Source organism: Artibeus jamaicensis, unplaced genomic scaffold, assembly GCF_021234435.1.
Source record: "Artibeus jamaicensis isolate MK-2021 breed Jamaican fruit bat unplaced genomic scaffold, CSHL_Jam_final contig_471, whole genome shotgun sequence".
NCBI lineage: Eukaryota > Metazoa > Chordata > Mammalia > Chiroptera > Phyllostomidae > Artibeus > Artibeus jamaicensis.
This window is the reverse complement of record NW_026521850.1, coordinates 6,101,083-6,119,154: the sequence shown is the minus strand read 5'-3', so window position 1 is coordinate 6,119,154 and position 18,072 is coordinate 6,101,083. Positions and strand designations below refer to the sequence as shown.

At 57.5% G+C, this 18,072-nt stretch overlaps 3 protein-coding genes across 5 annotated transcripts in view; all 3 read right to left on the bottom strand.

Annotated features, from left to right (window-relative positions):
• Positions 1-783: 783 nt before the first annotated feature.
• On the bottom strand, positions 784-7,413 carry PIP5KL1 (phosphatidylinositol-4-phosphate 5-kinase like 1). Of its 3 annotated transcripts, none has more exons than XM_037142833.2 (11): positions 7,348-7,413; positions 6,289-6,492; positions 5,058-5,108; positions 4,722-4,876; positions 4,346-4,470; positions 3,883-3,917; positions 3,737-3,792; positions 2,887-2,999; positions 2,431-2,581; positions 1,540-2,301; positions 784-1,246 (listed from the first exon to the last, which is right to left on the bottom strand). In XM_037142833.2, the coding sequence occupies exons 1-10, from the start codon at positions 7,411-7,413 to the stop codon at positions 2,034-2,036; spliced, it is 1,224 nt and encodes a 407-aa protein (XP_036998728.2). In that variant the 3' UTR covers positions 784-1,246; positions 1,540-2,033. The 3 variants fall into 3 exon arrangements, with proteins under 3 accessions (XP_036998728.2, XP_053523765.1, XP_053523766.1); XM_053667790.1 differs by having other exon boundaries at positions 2,431-2,584; positions 7,348-7,385; XM_053667791.1 differs by having other exon boundaries at positions 2,431-2,584; positions 6,313-6,492; positions 7,348-7,385.
• A 2,745-nt stretch (positions 7,414-10,158) lies between these two features.
• On the bottom strand, positions 10,159-13,142 carry DPM2 (dolichyl-phosphate mannosyltransferase subunit 2, regulatory). The gene is made up of 4 exons (XM_037154862.2): positions 13,053-13,142; positions 12,741-12,830; positions 11,849-11,951; positions 10,159-10,856 (listed from the first exon to the last, which is right to left on the bottom strand). Exons 1-4 carry the CDS (start codon positions 13,089-13,091, stop codon positions 10,798-10,800), a joined length of 291 nt encoding a protein of 96 aa, XP_037010757.2. The 5' UTR covers positions 13,092-13,142; the 3' UTR covers positions 10,159-10,797.
• A 1,978-nt stretch (positions 13,143-15,120) lies between these two features.
• EEIG1 (estrogen-induced osteoclastogenesis regulator 1) overlaps positions 15,121-18,072 on the bottom strand; it is a 34,900-nt gene continuing 31,948 nt past the window's right edge. The window contains exon 11 of the mRNA XM_037154765.2: positions 15,121-17,858. Coding sequence (XP_037010660.2) covers positions 17,813-17,858 — 46 coding nt within the window. The 3' untranslated portion in view covers positions 15,121-17,812. The remainder of the gene's footprint in view (positions 17,859-18,072) is intronic.

Below are 18,072 nucleotides of genomic sequence, written 5' to 3'. Positions count from 1 at the left end.
GTTTTCTTGTTTGTGGTCTACTGACCTATTGGATTCTGAGCTCCGTGTGGGCAGTCAGGCCAGCCATGTCTTCAGGGCATTTCTAGCACCTGCACAGTGCCTGATACACACGAGGTCTGCTGAATGCAGGAGTTAGGAAAGCCAGGAGTCCCAGGCCCCGTGAGGTTTTGGGCAAGTCATTTACCTGTCACCCCTCAGGCCATTGCCAGAGACCCCAAGGGAGGGAGGGGCTGAGCCATCCTTATCTAGCTGTGCAGGGCTCTGGGGCTCCGACTTAGCCCTGTGGATAAAGACCCCAGGTAAATGTGGAGCCAAACCCCAGCTCCCTGCAGAGCTACCCTACCTCGATCGCATTTCCACCACCCACCCGTCTCCCGAGTGGGCGCTGAGCTGAGCACACCGATGTCTTGACTTCCTCCTACTGAGTCAGAACCAGAAATTCTCCCAGGATTGTGTTAGCTTAGAAAAGTTGTAGCCGAAGGTCACCTGGGTATCTAGGGGTGATGTCAATTACACATCTATATTTATATCTGTATCTGTATATCTGTACCTCCAGGAACCCACACTCCAAGCCTGCAACATAAGCTTTCCCTTTCCTGTCCCTTCCCCATCAGCCATTTTTCCTCCTTTCCTCTGAAGACAAACGGAACGGCAGTGTTTGGTGTAGCTGAGTGGCTTTCCCAAGGTCCAGAGTCACCCAGCCCTGGGGGTCAGCTCTCGGCCCATGTAGCCCCTCACCATGCTCTCAACTCCGACCACAGACACGTTTCTTTATTTCAAAGGCCATCCTCTCTCGACCTCAACCCTTTGCTGTGCCCTTAGCCTGGGACCTTCCCAGGGCTGCACCCAACCCTTCTGCTCTCAGTTTAGGGATTAGAAACCACCCGCCCATCCTGTACTTGGGAGGGGCCCCTGCCCTGAGCTTCATGGCCCTGTGCTCCTTCACAAGGCTTTGTTGCATCAGGCTGCTTTCCTCACCGCTGCCATGCTCCACACTGAGTTCTTCAGAGGTGAAATCTGGGCCTCTTGCTCCACCCCTAGGTCCCCCAAAACCATAGCAGGTGCTCAATAAATGAGTTTGGGAGGTCCATTTTCATCCTTCCATCTTACAGATTAGACCACTGAGGCACAGAGAGGTTTAGCACCTTGCCCCGGTCACACAGCAGGCCCTCAGAGCAGCGCCAGAGGAAAGGCTGGCTTGGGCACGGTCAGACTGGACGGATGTCAGAGGCCAGGCTGCAGTTTCCTGGAGGAGGGAGAAGGGATGATCAGGGGCTATGCAGGCACTTTGCTTTCCTGCTCTTGGTGACGTCTTTGGCCAGGGCCCTTGGTCTGCCCACCACCCCCTGCCCCATTTCTTGGAAAAGAGAAGTGACTTAGAGCAAGGCAGAACTCACTCAAGGTCAACAGTGGCCCAAACACAGTGCATCCCAGAGCTGCAGGAAAGAGAGGCCACGCCAGAAGGAGGCCAGGGGGCCCTCCATGAGCCAGGGGTAGAAGGAGGGAGACACGGGTTCTCGGGCTGGCCTTGCCACTTACCCGTGCATAAGCCCCCTTAAAGTCTCTGGGCCTCAGTTTCCCCATCTGGACGACAAAAAGCCTGAGCTGGAGCCTTAGGCCTCCCCCCTTTCCCACAGCATGAGGACAGGGCTGCAGGAGCTGATGGATGAGTGAGAATAGGGCTCCTGAGTCCAAAAGGCATAGTTGAGTCCTTGTTCCGGCATTTATTGCTAAGTCATCTCGCTCAGTCCCTTCACCCCATGAGCCTCCAGTTCGTGGTCTGTAAAAAGAGAATAACAGCACTTTTTTTTGAAGATTGAATCAGCTAATGTGGGGAGTCCCTGGCACAATGCCAGGCACAGCATCACCCTCAGACGAGGTTGTGTCTTATTAGTTAGGGAATTCTGCCCTCTGGAGGCCAGCTGGAGGAACAGCAGGTGAGGGGAGCCCGATCCGTTGCCCCGACCAAGTTGGAACAGGCGTTCCAAAGGTGCACCCTTTGTCCAGACGAGGAGCGCGCGGCCAGACGCTGATCACTCAGTGTGCGCCTCCACCCACTGGCAGAGGCGCCGGGCGTAGACAGCCGGGCTGACGGTGGAGAAGGTGCGGTGGGGGTAGCGCAGCGTCTTCCACAGGTGCTCCAGCCGCTTGCGAAGCCCGTAGACGGTGGTGAGGTCCACGAGACCCAGGAAATAGCGTTGCTCCGGGCCGTCCAAGATGTGAAGGGCGTTGGGGGCATCGGGCAGCAGCCGGCGGTTCTGAGCTCCGGGCTCATCCGGGCTCTGTACCCCTTGTACAGACCTGGGGGCCGACGGGGAGGGGCAGGGGTGAAGCTACCACCTCCTCTGGGGGCCCCAGCCAATTGACCCTGTAAGCGAGGCCAGGCTGCCCGAGGGTGGCACTGTGCCCTAACCCTGTGGTGGCACCTACCTGGCCGTGCGGAACAGGAGGCTACCTGGCCCCCTCTCATCCTCCTGGAGATGCTGGAAGGCCAGCAGGAGGCTGTAATCCAGCACATTGAGCTCCCGGAGGAAGGCGGTGTCTAGTTCCATCTGCCGGAGCAGCCAGCTCCGCTGGGGCCCTGCTGAAGCACGGGCAGCCCTGCCTGAGTGCTCACAGGGCGCCAGGCAAGGTGCTGAGGGCTCTGCACGCATCTGCCCCAAGAGGGCAGGTGTCATCGCCACCCCCTTTCGAAGATAAGGAAACTCAGTTGTAATTTGCCTTGGTCACCTAGCTACTAAATTGTGGAGTCCGGATTTGAACCCTGCTCTGCCTGACTCCAGAATCTCGGTTCTGGATGACTTAGGCAGAGGGTGGTGCCAAGGACACCCTCTGAACTTCACCCAGAATGGAGGAAGTGCAGGCAGTGACTGCTCCGTGGCTCACCCAGGTTGATGGTCTTGCCCTGAAAGTTGAGGTCCTTCAGCACCAAGACAAGGGGGCTGCTCTCAGGCGCCGGCTCCACCCATCGGCTCACCTGGCAGCCCTTGATGTCATACCTGCAGGCGAGGGGAGCGGGGGCACACGCCGGAATTCAGCTCCACACAGACTCGAGATACACAGGGACTCTCACGATAATGAGGAACGAGAAAAAATGAGAGCTTCCACTAGGTAACTGCTCAAATCCTCAGCACCACCCCGTTCTGCTGTCGTCCCCATATTGGGGACAAGAGAAAGGATCAGAGATTTTCTTTGACTTGCCAAAGACCACACAGTAAAGAGCAGAGCAGGGACTTGAACTCGGGCCTTTGGAAGCCCAGACCAGGCTTTACCCCTGCCTGTGCCTGACTCCCAGCACCCAGTCAAGCCTGGGGGTGTCCCAGACACAGGGGTCTAACCCCCGGAGGCCCGAGGAACAGTACTGGGGAGCCTCAGTGAGGACGGAGTCACGGTGGGGAGGCACTCGCAGGCCGGGCTTGACTCCGAGCCCTTCACGCAGTAGCTGTGTGGCCCCTCCTCCCCAGCGTCTTGTCTATAAAATGGGGGCGAAAACAATTCCTGCCCCTCCAATTTGTTTCGGGAATACAGATTACGAAGGCAAATGTCTCAACACGGCACCCAATGCATCATGAGTGCTCGAGAGAAGCTGGTCATGGGTATCATGGTCTCTGACCCATCAGGAGATCTTGGGAACGTCCTTTCCCCCTGGGCCTCAGTTTTGCCTTCTACCTAGTGAGGGTGAGTCCTTCTGGTGGCATCTTCCCAGGGGGACTAAGGCCCCACGAGGCCAACTCACCTCTCGGAGATGCGGCCAGCTGGATAGAAGACACTCTGCATGATGATGAAGTATTTCTGGGGACGCGGTGGGGAGTGAGGAAGGACAGGATCTCACCCTGCAGCTGCCCGCTCGCGCCCAGGACCCCTCCACTCGGCCTCACCTACCTTCTTGCCCCGGGTCATGCGCAGACTGTGCACTCCTAGAAAGAGAGAGCGTGCCAGGTGAGGGGCCCCGAACCCTTAAACCCAGGGTCCAACTAGTTCCAGCTCCGGGCCACGCCTCCTCGAGTTGCACACCACTCTGATCCTGCCCGTCCAGCTGCGGCACCAGACCCCTCCTTCCGGAGTCGGAGACCCCACAGCCTCTAGACTCTGTCCCAAAGATGTCCCGCCCACATGTCCTCCCCGAGGATTGTCCAATCCCAACCCCGCCTCCTTTGGGGCCCGCCTCCCCCCGCCCCCCGCCCCCGCACCAGGCCCCCCTAAACTACCACCCAGGAAACCTTGTCTCTGGCTGTAGTCAGATCGGCCTCCAGTTCCCCTCACCTGGCTAAGTTCAGTTACTCCGCGCCCCACTCCCTGGCCCCCGCCCCGCCCCAGCAGTCCCAGGTCCCTGGCCCCGCCGTACCCAGCAACCGCGCCAGCAGCGAGTGCGGGTGCCGCCGCAGATGCTGCAAGTAACGGGGCAGGTGGGAGAGCAGCACCCGCACCTCCCTGGGCCGCAGGGTCTTCAGGAAGAAGCGCTGGTCATGGCTGGGGCGGGGGAGGGACAGGAGGTGGAGGTCACTGCCTAGGCCGGGTGGGAGCGGCTCCCACCAGGCTCCCTGACCTCTCCTGTCGGTGTGGCTGTCTGCCCAGGGCCAGCCCCTTGCCCTCAGTTTCTTCTCCAGCCTCTATCTGGCTGGGACCCTCCCTGACCTGACCATTCTATTTCTCTCCCCAAAAGCCACCTTCCACCCCAGGACACCACTCCCACCCCTTCCCCACCCCTGCTGCCAGCTCACGACAGGAAGAAGCTGGCCTTGCTCTTGGAGGTGCTCAGGAACTGCAGATAGGGGCTGCCGGGCCCCAGGGCGGCCTGGTAGTCCTCCTCGGCCAGGCCTAGGGAGTGGCGCAGCCAGGCGAAGGCCGGGCCAGCCAGGGTGCCCAGCTCGAAGCCCTGCAGAGGAGGAAGAGCAGCCCCAAGAGTGTCCACTGGGGCCCAGGTGTGTGCAGTTGGCCCTGGTGCAGGGGTGCCAACCCTTCCTGAAGGCCCAGAGGCTCTGCACCCACAGGGGAACTGAGGAAAGAGAACTAAGATGGCATCTGCCCCCTCCTTGCTGTACTCTGAGGCTTCGTACCTCGTGAACCTGGGTCAGGACCTCGGAGAAATCCTCTTCAGTGGGCAGCCCCTGCAAGGAGGGGCAGAAGGACTCAGAGCAAGTCTCAGCTCCCCATTGCCAGACCTGGGATCTCCAAGCATTCTGCACCTGGCCTCACCCCTTCCCTAATTTGATTCCTCCAGCGAACAGACTGCCCTGGGTGTGCCCGAGGTGGGCAGATGGGGCCTGCAGACAACGCCAGAGCTGCAGGGAGGATGAGTGACTGGAGGCAGGTCCCGGGTATGTCTCCTCCAGAGCTGGGTCCCTAGCACCTGGCACATTCACCCAGACACACAGTGAAGCTGGATGCCATCTCAGTAAAAGGAGATGGCCTTGAAGCCAAGGGACCTGCCTGACCCAGCCTGGGAGGAGCAGGATCAGAGGCTTCCTGGAGGCGATCTGGAAGCTGAAATCTGAAGGGTAGTGGAGAGGAGGAGGAGGATGGTCAGTGCAGTGAGAACAGCACTGGTGGCCACCAGGAAGGGAAGGAGGGCCCAAGTGGCTGAAGTGAGTAAGGGAGGGATGGAGTGTGAATTAGGCTGAGCAGTTACCCCTTGGCCTTGAACCAACAAGATGCTGAGGCCATGATCATTTCAGTACTGGGGGTCCATGGGAGATAATCGGCAGGCAATGAGGTCAGGCTGTGATTTTCAGCAGGCGATGAGATTCAAAGGACCCCCCTTTCTGGCTCCTACACTCTCTCAGACCCTCTAGGCCCCTGTATCTGTGGGATGCAATCACACTGTGCACACACAAATAACACACGTGCTCACCCGGGCCCGTCCAGCTGCTGAGCTTGCAGCTGGGCAGCCCTTTCTGCTGAGCCAGCCTGGCCCCAGCCTGAGCTCCTGGGAGGATGGGCTGTGCTGCCGGGGTGGCGGTAGGGTCCCTTCTCAACCACACACCCTGGCAGAACTGGGAGGGCCCCACAGGCCGTGTCATTATGCATTACACAGATGGGGACACTGAGGCACAAAGAGAGGCAGAGGCCCACCAAGAGTCACACAGCAACCACCTGAGTCAGGTGGCACACCCTGGACTTTCTGGCTTCCTGGCCTCCGTTCCATCCCCAGAATGTCCTTCCCTCCCTGTACCACCCCCCTGACTCCCTCCCGTTATAGTCCTTTCTGAACCCCAAGTCTACAGTATTAGTAAGACAGGGCACCAGCCTGGATTTGCCATGAGTGCCTAGAGCAGACTGGCCACCCACCCCACATGGGTGATCCACAGAGACCTGGGTGGCAGCCCACAGCCCCGCCTGCATCATGCATGTCAGCCGGTGCAGCTCATGCCCCGGGCTGATCTCAAACAGGCCTAGGCGCAGCTGCTTGTCTCGGAGACGCCAGAGAAGGCCACGGCGGCCGGACCTTGAGGTAGTTGCTTTGTGTCCAGCCTCTGGGGACAGGGCCAGGACCTGGTGGCAGAAGGCACAAGAAGCAATGAGTATGTGGCAGCATCACAGAGGGGAAAGGTATGGTTGTGAGTCCCGCGTCCACCACTTTGAGCCCTTCTCTGCCTCAGTTTCCTCAGTTGTGAAATACGAATAATTCTGGTACCCACCTCACTGGTTGTTGAGAGAGGTCACACAGTCGCTGCCTGGCATGCAGTCAGCACCCCCAAAATAGAGTTCTGGTTATTATTAGCATTAAGCACAAAATGCAGTTCTGCAGCCAAACCTGGCCCAAGACTGACCGTCTCTCCCCAGCTGTGCGACCTTAGGTAAGCCACCTGACCTTCCGGGCCTCGTTTTCTCATCTGTGAAATGAGAACTCTAACAACGTGGTGGCAGATATTAACCGCTGTTACTGTGGAGTTTGGGATCTGTGCACAGGAGCCCGTGACAGAGGCTGCGTGCGCTGCCGTGGTTGAGTCCTCTATTCCTCTCATCTGTGCTGAGTTCCTCCGGGCCAGCTCGGAAGATCGGCACGGAGCAGAGGTCATAGCCGCTGCTGACCCACTAGTACTGGGCACCCATCGTGTGACCAGCACTGGCTGAGAACTCGCCCTCCTAACAGCCCTATGAAGGAGGAGGTTTTATTATCACCTCTATTTCCCCCCACAAGAAAACTGAAGAAATTAACTCGAGGGATACCCTCCAGGCTTTCCCCTTCATACCTGAGGTTCCCACGTGGGGCGTGTCCCTGTCCCCACCCAGTGCAGGACCCCTCCGGAGCTTGGGTGGGGGTGTGTCCGCCCCGCCTCGGAGGGGAGGCCCGGCTCCTGTTCCCAAACCCTTCCCTCTACTGTCCTCTCTCGGGTCCGCACCTACCTCGCGGGGCCCCGGGCTCGGCGCGGCCATGGCGCCCCAAAGCAGCTTCTCGGGCTCTGACCGCATCCCCGGCCGCTGGGCAGCCCAGCTGCGGGAGCCGGGCCCCGCCCCTGCTTCTGGACTAACCAATACCGTGGCGCCGGTCACGGCTGCACCCAATCAACGCGGAAGCCGCCTGCGGGTCCCGCCTCCGGAGCTGCAGCATCCTTCGGACCTTGGTCCTGGGTGGGGTGGGGTGGGGTGGGGTGGGGTGGGGGCGCGTTGGCCGTCGTCCCTGGGAGGGAAAACCATCCTCCCTTACCCTCCCTGGCTTTCCTTCCCTGATTCTCAAGGCTGCTCTAGGAGGCAGGTAAGCTAAATACAGTCCTGCCCACACACTCTGGAGTGAAATTCCCATCCACCGTGTTTCGGGTGAGGAAACTAAGGTCCAGAGAGAGAAGCGACTACCTCCAGGTTACATAGGAAGTCTGGGGCAAGCATTCATTCAACACGTGTATTTTAACACATACTACGGGCCAGGAGCAGTGCTAGGCTTTGGGCATTTGGTGGTGAACGGGAGGAACACAGCTGCTAGGGAGATCTTTAAAAAGTATAAAGCAGATGATGTCACTCTCTTGCCGAAAGCCTTCACTGGGTATTGCCACGGCACTGAACAAAATCTAACACCCCCCCCCCCCCGCCCCGCTACAGCCCCAGCGCCTTCTGCCCCCTCTCCAGCCCCATCCCAACCTACTCTCCCTACGTCCACTACACAGCCACAGGATTCCCCGCTAGCCCTCGGCTACCCAAAACTTCCACACTTCGGGGCTGTTGCGAGTGCAGTTCCCTGTTCGAAACCTTTTCCTCGGACTTCCATTTCCTTATTCCCTCGTCACCTTGGTCGACTCCTCGTCGAGTTCCTTCTCGTCTTGATCACATCACCTTGCTTTCTCCTTATCACACGTAACATTGTTGGAGATTGTTCGTTTGTTTCTCAAACCCTCTTCCTAGAATGGGGCTTCCAGGAGGGCAGAAAACACACAAGGCGCGCTTCCTAGCTCTGCACCTGGCACGAACCAATGTTTGGTAAGTATATGTTGAACCAGCGGGAGTGGGATGTGCCAAGAGCCACAGTGAGTCCCAGGAAAGGAAAGGCCAACACGGTAGCGGGTGGTGTGAGCAGAAGTTAGGGGGCATGCATGCAGGTTCTTGCAGACAGCCCATGGTATGGAGAGGGGTGGGGGCCCAGAGAAGCATTGTAAGTGCATGAGGAAGATGCTCAGTTGTTTTTGAAAGGTCACTGGTTATCATTCAGTCCATTTGGAGGGGACCAGGGGCACGAGGAAAACCGGTGATCTGACAGAGAATGGTGGCTTTGCATCCAGAATGGCTGGGGGGTGAGGGGTAGAGTTGACAGGACTCAGGGTCTTGTGGCTAGGGGGACGAGAGACGAAAGCCAAGGTCAGTGATGTCTGCCGGGCCTCTGGTTGGGACCAGGGACACAGGATGACACCAGTCAAGAGGGTGCAGGCTGTGAGGGGAGAACCAGATCTGGGAGGGAGGGTCCTGAGAGAATTCAGGTCATGATGGGATTAACTTGAGGTGCCATTATGACATTCGAAGGAGACATTAGCTGAGTGGCTGGTGCACATGCAACACATGGCCGCTCAGGAGATAGCCAGGCTGGGGGTGTCTGGGTACAGGCCAGGTCACCCGGGGAGAGTGGGAGGTGAGGAACCCTGTGACCGAGTCCTGAGGGCCCTGCCCTCTCATGGCAGAGCAGAGGGACTAAGACATAAAATAGAATGAGACATCAGAACATCTACGGGTGCACCCAAGGGTGATGTCACAGGCCATACGTGGTGGGAGTCGAGGAAATGTGCTTTGGACTTAAAAAAGCAGACACCACTGGTCATGTGGGTGGGTGAAGCCCCCCTGGGGTTAGGCTGGGCACAGCAGAGGTAAGGAAATACAGGAAGCAGGTGTGAGTAACCTTTGGCAAGTCTGGCTATGAAGGGGGGGGGGCAGAAACTTGGAGGGAATTGCTAGCTTGATGGAAGGTCCCTGAAGTGAGAGCCTGGACCCTGTCAGGAAATGCCAGGAAGACCTTGTTGAGAGGCAGAGGCTGTTCCCAGGAGAGCAGTACATCAGAGTCCTGAGGCTCCTGCCACAATTGTGGGAAGGGACAGGACCTAAAACCTAGGGGTGAGCTCCACCTGGGGGACTGGGAGAGGGCAGTGCAGGTGTGCCTGCACTTGGCCTGAGAATGACACCTCTGCTAACTGCAGGGAGTGGACATCCCAGGTGATAGGATGGAGGCTTACATTAGGCACTGTGCATGGGACAGCTGGCTGCCCAGAGGGGCATGCAGAGATGGCTGCTTGGCTAGGGCCAGGCCTGTGCCAGGTAATCAACCTGAACACAGCAGAACCAGCCCTGCTCTGGCTTGGTAGCAGCCCTCACCACTCAGACCAAGTTGGGCTGCTGGTGTAAAAGATGGACAACAGGCTTGGGCTTTTAGGAGACTGGCCTGAGGACCCCTAAAACACCAGTGCATGCTGGCTGGGCTGACAGAGGTGGCATGGAGAAGGCTGCCATGGGGACTGACAGATTGTCAGGAGTCCCCAGCCATGTGCTGCCCCAAGTCAGTACCGCAGTTGCCCCAGTTCCAGCTTTGTCTTGTGTCCAGTGCAGGGATGACCCAGGAGGCACCTGAGGCATTTCACTACCCAAACCAGGGCCTCCTGACCTGAGACCACTGAAGTGACCACCTGTTAGCCCCTCTCCAGCCCCCAAAGCCCAGCGCCCCTGGTCAGGGATGGCACAGAGACAAACACACCATCAAGGTTTATTGTCCAGCTCCCCAACAGGCCGGTGCTAGGGCTGAGGGGCTGGGTGGGCCTCCATGAGAAGTAGGTCTGGAGGCTCGCTGTGACCATCTTAATGTGTCCTGAAGCCTGGTCCTGGTCCGGAGGCACGTCAGTACCCCCTGCTAGGATTTCCAGGTCTAGAAGTCCTGTGGGGTCCCAGGCTACATCGGATCTGGGAAAGCTATCTTCATGGAGGAAAAGGACACAGGGGGAGAGGCCACATGCTGTCTCAGAACCTGCCAATTCCAACATTAGCAGGTGACAGGAGGGAAATGGAGGCAAGAGGGTAGAACCCAGAGGAAAACGTGGCAGCGGGTCTGAAGCTGAGGTAGGGAGGACGTGCTTCTTTCAGACCCTGAGCCAGAATGGGGAGAGGAGACTTCCAGGTATTCCCTCCTGATCTGGAAGGGTGAGCAGGAGAGGAGTGGGGGTTCTGGTCAGTCAGGGGCCAGTCCTGAACAGCTCCATCCCTGGGGGCGTCTGCAGGGCAGCCATGCTTGAGGGGGCTGCAGTGTGCAGACCAGTACTGTGGGCCCCTGCCCTTGGTATGCCCAAGAGGGGAGGCAGAGGAGGGGTCGGCAGCCTCATCCCTGCAGAGCCCTCACTGAGGCTTCTTGGTCACCTTCTGGTTCTTCAGCATCACGTAGGTGATGAACACTCCTGGAATATGCAGATGAAAAAGGCCAGGTGAGACAGGGGCTCGGGACTGCTAGGCCAGTGCAAGGCACGGTGTGGCAGAGCCACCCATACATACATGTGGCCAAGCACCTCCCCAACCCCGCTCCAGGCCACCTGGTCATCTCCAGTCATCCATCAAGCCATGCGTCCTCCCACACTCGTTCAGCAAACACCACTGAGTGCCTACCATAGGCCATTTGCGGCATTTAGTGTTTCAGGTTCCACAGGATCCAAGACCCGCTGCACTATCACGCTCACCAGCAACGCCCTATCCACCCGCCTGCCCACCCACCTGCCCACTCAACACCCAGCATCCACCCACCGCATCATTTGACTGTTGACTCATTCAAACTATTTTATTTATTTATTTACTTTTAATCCTCCCCAGAGAACATTTTTTTCATTGCTTTTAGAGAGAAAGAAAAGAGAGCGAGAAACAGCAATGCTAGAGAAGCACTACCTGCTTGCCTCCCATACACCTGGATCAGTGGTCCGGGTATGTGACTTGACCGGGAATCGAGACCACAACCCTTCGATTATGGGATGGTGCTCCAACCAACTGAGCCCACTAGCCAGGGCCCAAACCACTTTCTGGAGCACCAACTCAGTGCCTCGGCCTGTGTAGGTGCTGAGAACACAGTAATGACAAAGACGCAGTCCGAGGACACACACACACATTAAACCATGGGAGATGAGAGAGGTGCAGGAATCACAAGCTAGCGTGACAAGGGGGTGAGAGGTGACTGAGGTATGAGCAGAACACAGGGAGACTTCCCGTTACAGCCCAGTGGGCCCCAAGCATCTGGAAGACTGATAGTAGCCCTGAAGGGTCAGCAGGAAACTCCCCAGGTGAGTTCAGGGCAAGGAGCCTCAAGCAGAAGTCCAGCAAGTGCCCAGATGCAGCCACACGTTCAGGGGTAAGAGAGGGTCATCGCCCCCGCCCCGACACCCAGCCCAGGGGCGTGGTGACTCACCCACACACAGGAGCAGCAGGAGGCCAGCAGCCAGGGGGATGGCCACAGCGTAGGCTCGGGGCAGGAAGTACTTGTGGATAACATGCTGGCTGTCGATGAAGGGCTGGCACCCAGGGCAGAGCTCTGGTGAGCACTCCGGGCCTGGCTCAGCACCCCCAAGCCCCACCTTCCACCTCCTCCATCTCGGGGGTTGCCCCCACTCAAACCACTGGGACAGCATTTACTTTTCTTTAAGATCATGGCATTTTGTGTGCCTTGCTTTGTTTCCTTCCTTCACTTAAGTAGTTGCTTACAGGGCATTTACCCTAAGTTGGTAGTGCTGGGGACCTGGCAGGGTACAGAATATTAAGGACCTGTCGCAAGGCCCTCACAGCCTAACAGCGGAAAAGGGTACATAAGGAAGCCTGGAGTGATGCCCAGCCTGGGCTCCAACCTCTTCTTTCCTCACCCTTTTCTCCAAAAATTACCAAGTTCTGCAAGACTTTGCCTTTCGAACACTGCATTTCTTTAGCAGTAACCAACAACCACCCCACATCCCAAATCCTAAAGGTCCTCACAAAATCCACTGGCACCCATTGTGCCCAGGAGCCAGTAGGATAACCAGACGGACTAGATCTTCCTTCAGGGGCAGGGCAAATCAGGAAGAGGGCTTTACAGTGTAGCAGGTAAGGGTTGGACCACGGGCCGACCTTTCTCCCCGAGCCTCAGCTTCCTCATCTATACAATAGGGACAGCACAAGCATCTTTCTCATAGTGCTGTTCTGGAGATTTCCAGTGATACTTCGTTAAAGCAACTCTCACAGTTCCAGTCACATAGCTATTTAAATAATGTTAGGGGTTGGCTGCCAGACCCATGAATGGAGATGAGAGAGGGCGGGGTAAGTACACATACCAAGAGAATCACCCAGGTGGTGTAGTAGGTGAAGATGACCAGGCTAAGGGCGACGAGGCTGAGTCCCACCACCTGGTCTGTCCCAGTGGCCTGGAGAAAAGGCAGGGCTTAGTTGACTAAGTGATTATCCGTTCAGGTGTACTAATGGGGGACGGGGTGCATCGCAGCTTGATTATGCTGGCGGAGCTCCGGGTCCGGAGTTTTCATCCGTACCATGGGCCGACGGGGGGCCAATCCCGGGTCCCAGTGCCCAAACCCTGGCTCCTAAACAGACCCGGGGCCCCCGACCCAAGAAACACACCCAACACTCACCATTTCCCCCGCGCTCCGCCCCGGAGCACCTAGCCACATCCGGTTCCGGATCCAGGCCCTTCCGGCCTTCTGCCTCGTGGCACGCCGGCAGTCGTAGTCCTTACGTGGGCCTAGGCCTACGAGGTCTATGACGGCCAGGCACCGCCTCCCCCGCTTTGCATGTCGGGAAATGTAGTTTCTTGAGAGGACTGTGGGACAAGTTGTTCCCGAATCTTCGTACGTAATGGGTCAGAGTTGAGAATCCAGACTGCGTGGTACTCATGGCCTCAGTCGATCTCTCCCCGGAAGAAAAGCCCATTTCTAATTATCCCCAAGTCCCAAGGCCAGAGCCGGGTGGAGTGGGGGCCCAGAAGTCTTACTTTTCAGATGGGGATAATGAGGCTCAGAGAGAGGCGAGGACTTCGGGAGATCACAGTTCAAGGCTGTGGTGAAGCCAACACCGGCACCTACAGCCCTAGTCCTCGGCTCGAGGCCCTAACTTGTCTGTTGAGCGGAGGATGCAGAGAACGTTCCCCGCCCGGGTCGGAGGAGGAGGAGGGGCTAGTCCGAGTCCTCAGGGATGGGGAGGGGTTCTGTGGGCTATCAGGGGAGGCGTCCCCTTATCCCCTTACCATCGCTTGTACTCTCTTCACTGCCCGCCCCCCGCCCCGTCTTCCTCTGCGGTCTTGGGTGTCGCGGCAGCCCAGGCAGCGGCAACCCAGACTGTCCCCGGCCTGGGTGCGTCCGCGGGCCCCTCCCCAGGCTTGGAGGCCCTTTCTTCTGAGAACAAGGGAGGCTGTTGCCTCACTACTCCGGTTTCACTGGGATGCCACACAACCCAGGGAAGTCACCTTCGCAGCTGGAAAGCGGTTTGTTCCCTCCTCTGTGCTCCACAGCCCCAAGTGTCTCCCTGATGACACTTGTTCCCGTGTTTGAATTAGCCGATTGACTTGATTTGGCCCAAGGGACTGTGAGCTCCCTGCAGGTAGTCAGGGGTATGTGTCCCCAGTGCCGAGAATGGAGCTTTGCACAAAGTAGGAGCTTTGAATCAACCAACCGGCTTTAAGATTTGGTGGCTTTTTGGATCTTGGAATGTTACAGTCGGTGTACAGCATGTGGTGGTGGGGGGGGGATGGCCCGCGGAGATGAGGCCTGAACCTGGAAAGCTCCTTCTGGCAGCGTCCACCGCCTTGGGTTGTCTGAGCCATCTCTGATGATGGGGACTGCCCTCCCAAAGCTCATAGGAGCATCCTTTTTTCTCTCCTACCATTTTGTGTGCTGACTTTTCAGTTAGCATTACTGTGTTTCAAAGGAGCAACCCTTTCTGCTCTGTAGCCCAATTCCTTCCCTGTCTCAGGACACACTTTGGGCTCCATTGAGAGCCAACTTTTCTGTCTCCCGGTGTGTGCTGGAAAACAGGATGGAGAATCAGCCCCCAGGGCTCACAGGGGCTGTGCCTGGGCACTAGCCCTGAAAGGGATGGGGACAAGGCAGCACCGTGGCCGGGGCAAGGCCTGGTAGTCTGGTTGCTTCTGCCTGTCCAAAGCCACAGAGGTTTCCTGCCACTCCTGAGCTCATTAAGGGTCCAGGGTGACATGCGTTTCTCAGAGCTTGGTGCAGATGCCTCTATAACTTTTAGACAGGGGCAGGGAGTGAGAGGCCCTGGCCTGGAGATTTAGAGACTGGGAACAAGCTCAGCACCTCCCTAGGTCAAGCTGTTCACGCAGGTTCTCATTTGATCTACAACTTCATTGGCTGCTGAGAACATGGAGGCACAGAGCTCTGTGTCTTCAGGCACACGTGCAAGGGGCATCTGGCCGCTGGGAAGGCCTGCAGAATGGTTAGAACCTGGGCTCTGAGGTCAGAGCTGCCACTTACTAGGTCTGATATTGGCAAGAAACCACACTGTTGGGCCTCGGTTTCCTCCCCAGGACTCTGGTGTAGTAAAGGTGGGAATTGTGACTTCAGCCAGGACTTGGAGAGCCCTGGCCACCTACCTCTTCCCCACCCCCGGTGCATCACCTTCCATCCATCTGGTGTTGTCCCTGACCCCAAAGTCAAGTCGGCAAAACAAATGAGGACCCCCGTGTCATTAACGAACAAGAACTGCAACATTTATTTTCCCCCCAAATCGAGACACTGACACTAGGCTGATTCCCCTTTACAATGTTATTCTCTACAGAAGCCGGGACAGAGGTGCAAACACAGCCCACTGAGTCACGGTGTGGTGGTGGCAACATTCTGTTAGAAAGAGGGGAATTAAAAAAAAATAAAGACCTCCCCGTCCCCACCCCGCCATCTCCCTGCTCACCTCCCTAGAGAGAGGAGAACGTGGACATTCTCCGTCCTGGCAGATCATGCCATGTGGTCAGTTTGTGGGTGACCAGAAAAAAAAATAACCTAAAAATATTGTAGACCTTTATTTTCTTTAAATCTCCTAGTAAAAACGTTAAACTGTCTTCCGAGATTCCAAACTGACATTGCATAGACCAAATCCTTTCCAAAAATATCTCTAATATATTCCTCTCTATCTCTCTCTATATAATTTTTAAGTCCAGGAGCTGTGGGCGCCTAGCGGGGATTCACTGAGCTTGAGTGAACCGGTGGCTCCCACAGGGGGATGAGGCCAGGGCTCTGGGCCCCCAGCTCCGGCCAGCATTAATTTGGTTACAGCCAAATTCTCAGTCCAATGACCCTGGCCCAGGGCCTGGCATGGGAGGATGTGGGAGGCTGTCTCCTGGGGTGACTGTCAAGTTCAGACCTCATCTACAGTGGGGCTAGGGTTCCTACTTTTGGGGGCTCTCCCCAACAGCGCCAAAGCCAGCTGTTTTATGCCTAATGCCCCAGAATCTTGAACCAGACACCAAATACACCTTGAATGCACCTTCCCCCTGGGCTGAGGCCCAGCAGACACAGGAGGGAAGGGTGGTACCCCCCACCTTCTGGGAGTCACTTCATCTGGAGACAGTGCAGCCAGCCCCCTTTTAAAGTGCCAGGTGTCTACAGACAGGAAGGGACCCACAGAGCTGACCAGAGCCTTCTCCAGTCGGAGCAAATGCGCTACCCTGCCTCGGCAGGCACCTGCTAACATTCTTTTTCTAAAAGAGTTAGGTGATTAAAAACAACAACCAAATCCTAGAAACACTCTGGTCCCAATGCTGGAAGGTTCTAAGACCAAGACTCCAACTCTTGCCAGCTGGGGCAGAGGCCCTCCCAGCCTGGGGAGGACACGCTCACCCCCACCCCGACCAGAGAGAGAACCAGTCTCCTGGCCCCCCATCCAGATCCCCAGCCCTGCTGGCGACCTAGTCAGTGGGTGGGACAGAGAACAGAACCACCTCCCCTCACCTGGGGGAGGAAAAAATGTCAAACTGTGAACCCTAAAAAAAAAAAAAAAAAGAAAAGAAAAAAGAGAAAAATGTATAGATTAAATAAACACCAGCCTGCTGGGTTTATACAAAAATGAGCGAAATTAAGAGTGGCAGGGAAGACTGTCCAGAGACTGGCTGACAGCCAGCACCTACCTTCAAGCAAGTAATGAGGATTGGGGGGGCCAGGGGGCAGGCGGAAAGTGCTCAGAGCAGAGGCTTCAGTGAGGGGGCAGGGGCAGGGCCAGGCTGCTCCCTGCTGGAAACCCTCCTTTAAGGACCCTGTCCAGCCCTTGCCCAGAGAGGGGGATGCTTTCAGAGGAGGTTTGAGGCTTTTCTGGCCAGGAAGCCAGCTCCAGCTGGTCCAGTCACAGCCCACCAGCAGTGGCCCCAGCCTGGGCCAGCTGACCCTGAGGGGAGAGGAAGGGGGTGGCACTTGCTCAGCCCAGCCAGGTCCCTGACCTCCAAGGGCTTTGGAGGCACCTTTCTGGCTTCCTACAGGAAACCAGCTGCTCAGGTCCCAGCCCTGGGCAGAGGGGAACAACCATCTAAGCTCAGACATTTCCCAGCACAGGCCTCGGGGCTCGGGCCTGAGCTGCAGCTAGCTGGAGGGAGGAGAGGCAGGGCCCCGTGCCAGCCGGGCTGCTAGAGCTGGGCCCACAGACTGCACAGCAGGCAGCGCCCAGGAAGCCTGGGGAAGGGTTCAGGGGAAGGGCAAGCGAGGGCCGGTGGGGCTGTGTTAGACACAAGCGTGTGCAAAGTGCAGGCTGCCCAGGCAGCAGGAGAACATTCTCTGGGGGAGGGAGTCTGAGTCTGGAGTATGGGTAGGGTCTGAGGTCTTGGCTCCCAGGAGGAGGCTGCCAGCAGGTCCCCCAGGGCACAGGGGAGGGATAGCTGAAGCACTAAGCAGTCACAGGGCCATGGTGGCAGGATTCGGGGGGTGAAATGATCCCCAAAGGGGGTGATGGAACAGAGCCCTGCCAGGGCATGGTTTGAGCTGGCGCTCCTAGAGGGAGCGGGGGACAGGGCAAGGGGCCCCTCAGCCCTGAGCAGCTCCCTGTGTGTAGGATCCACTGCATGTCCTCATCAAGGGACCAGGTCAGCCACCAGCAGGGCATTCTGGCCATCATGGTCTTGCCCACCTATTTCATGGGCCCATGTGTCCTGCCCTCTAGTGGTTCAGAGAAGAATGTTCACAGTGGTGCCCAGACTCCAGCAGGCCAGGAGGGTCCCAGCATGGATGGGAGGACAGTGGAATGAGGCTTTGGGGCAGGACTGCGGCTGGAGTGCACGGAGGAGGCACAGATGAGATGTGGCGTGGACGGTGATCCGAAGGGGAAGGTCCCTCGTGGAATGACGCGGGTCTGGACGCCCACAAAGGCAGGGCCCTTCTCCAGCCTGGACACCCACTCCTCAATGGCTTTCAATGACGACTGGCTCATAGACCCCAGAGGAGACCCTGCGGGGGGACAGAGGTCAGCCTGTCCTCCTCAGTGCTCCTCTGGGCCAGGCCCGCAGAAGTACTTCACAAGCAGGCACTGTTAATTGGCCTCATTTTGCAAAGGGGGCTCAGAGAGGTTGAGTCATTTGCCCAAGTAACACAGACAGTAGGTATCAGAGTGTATGGGATGACAGAGCCGGTGCGCACAGGCTGGGCCCGAGCTCTTCCTGGG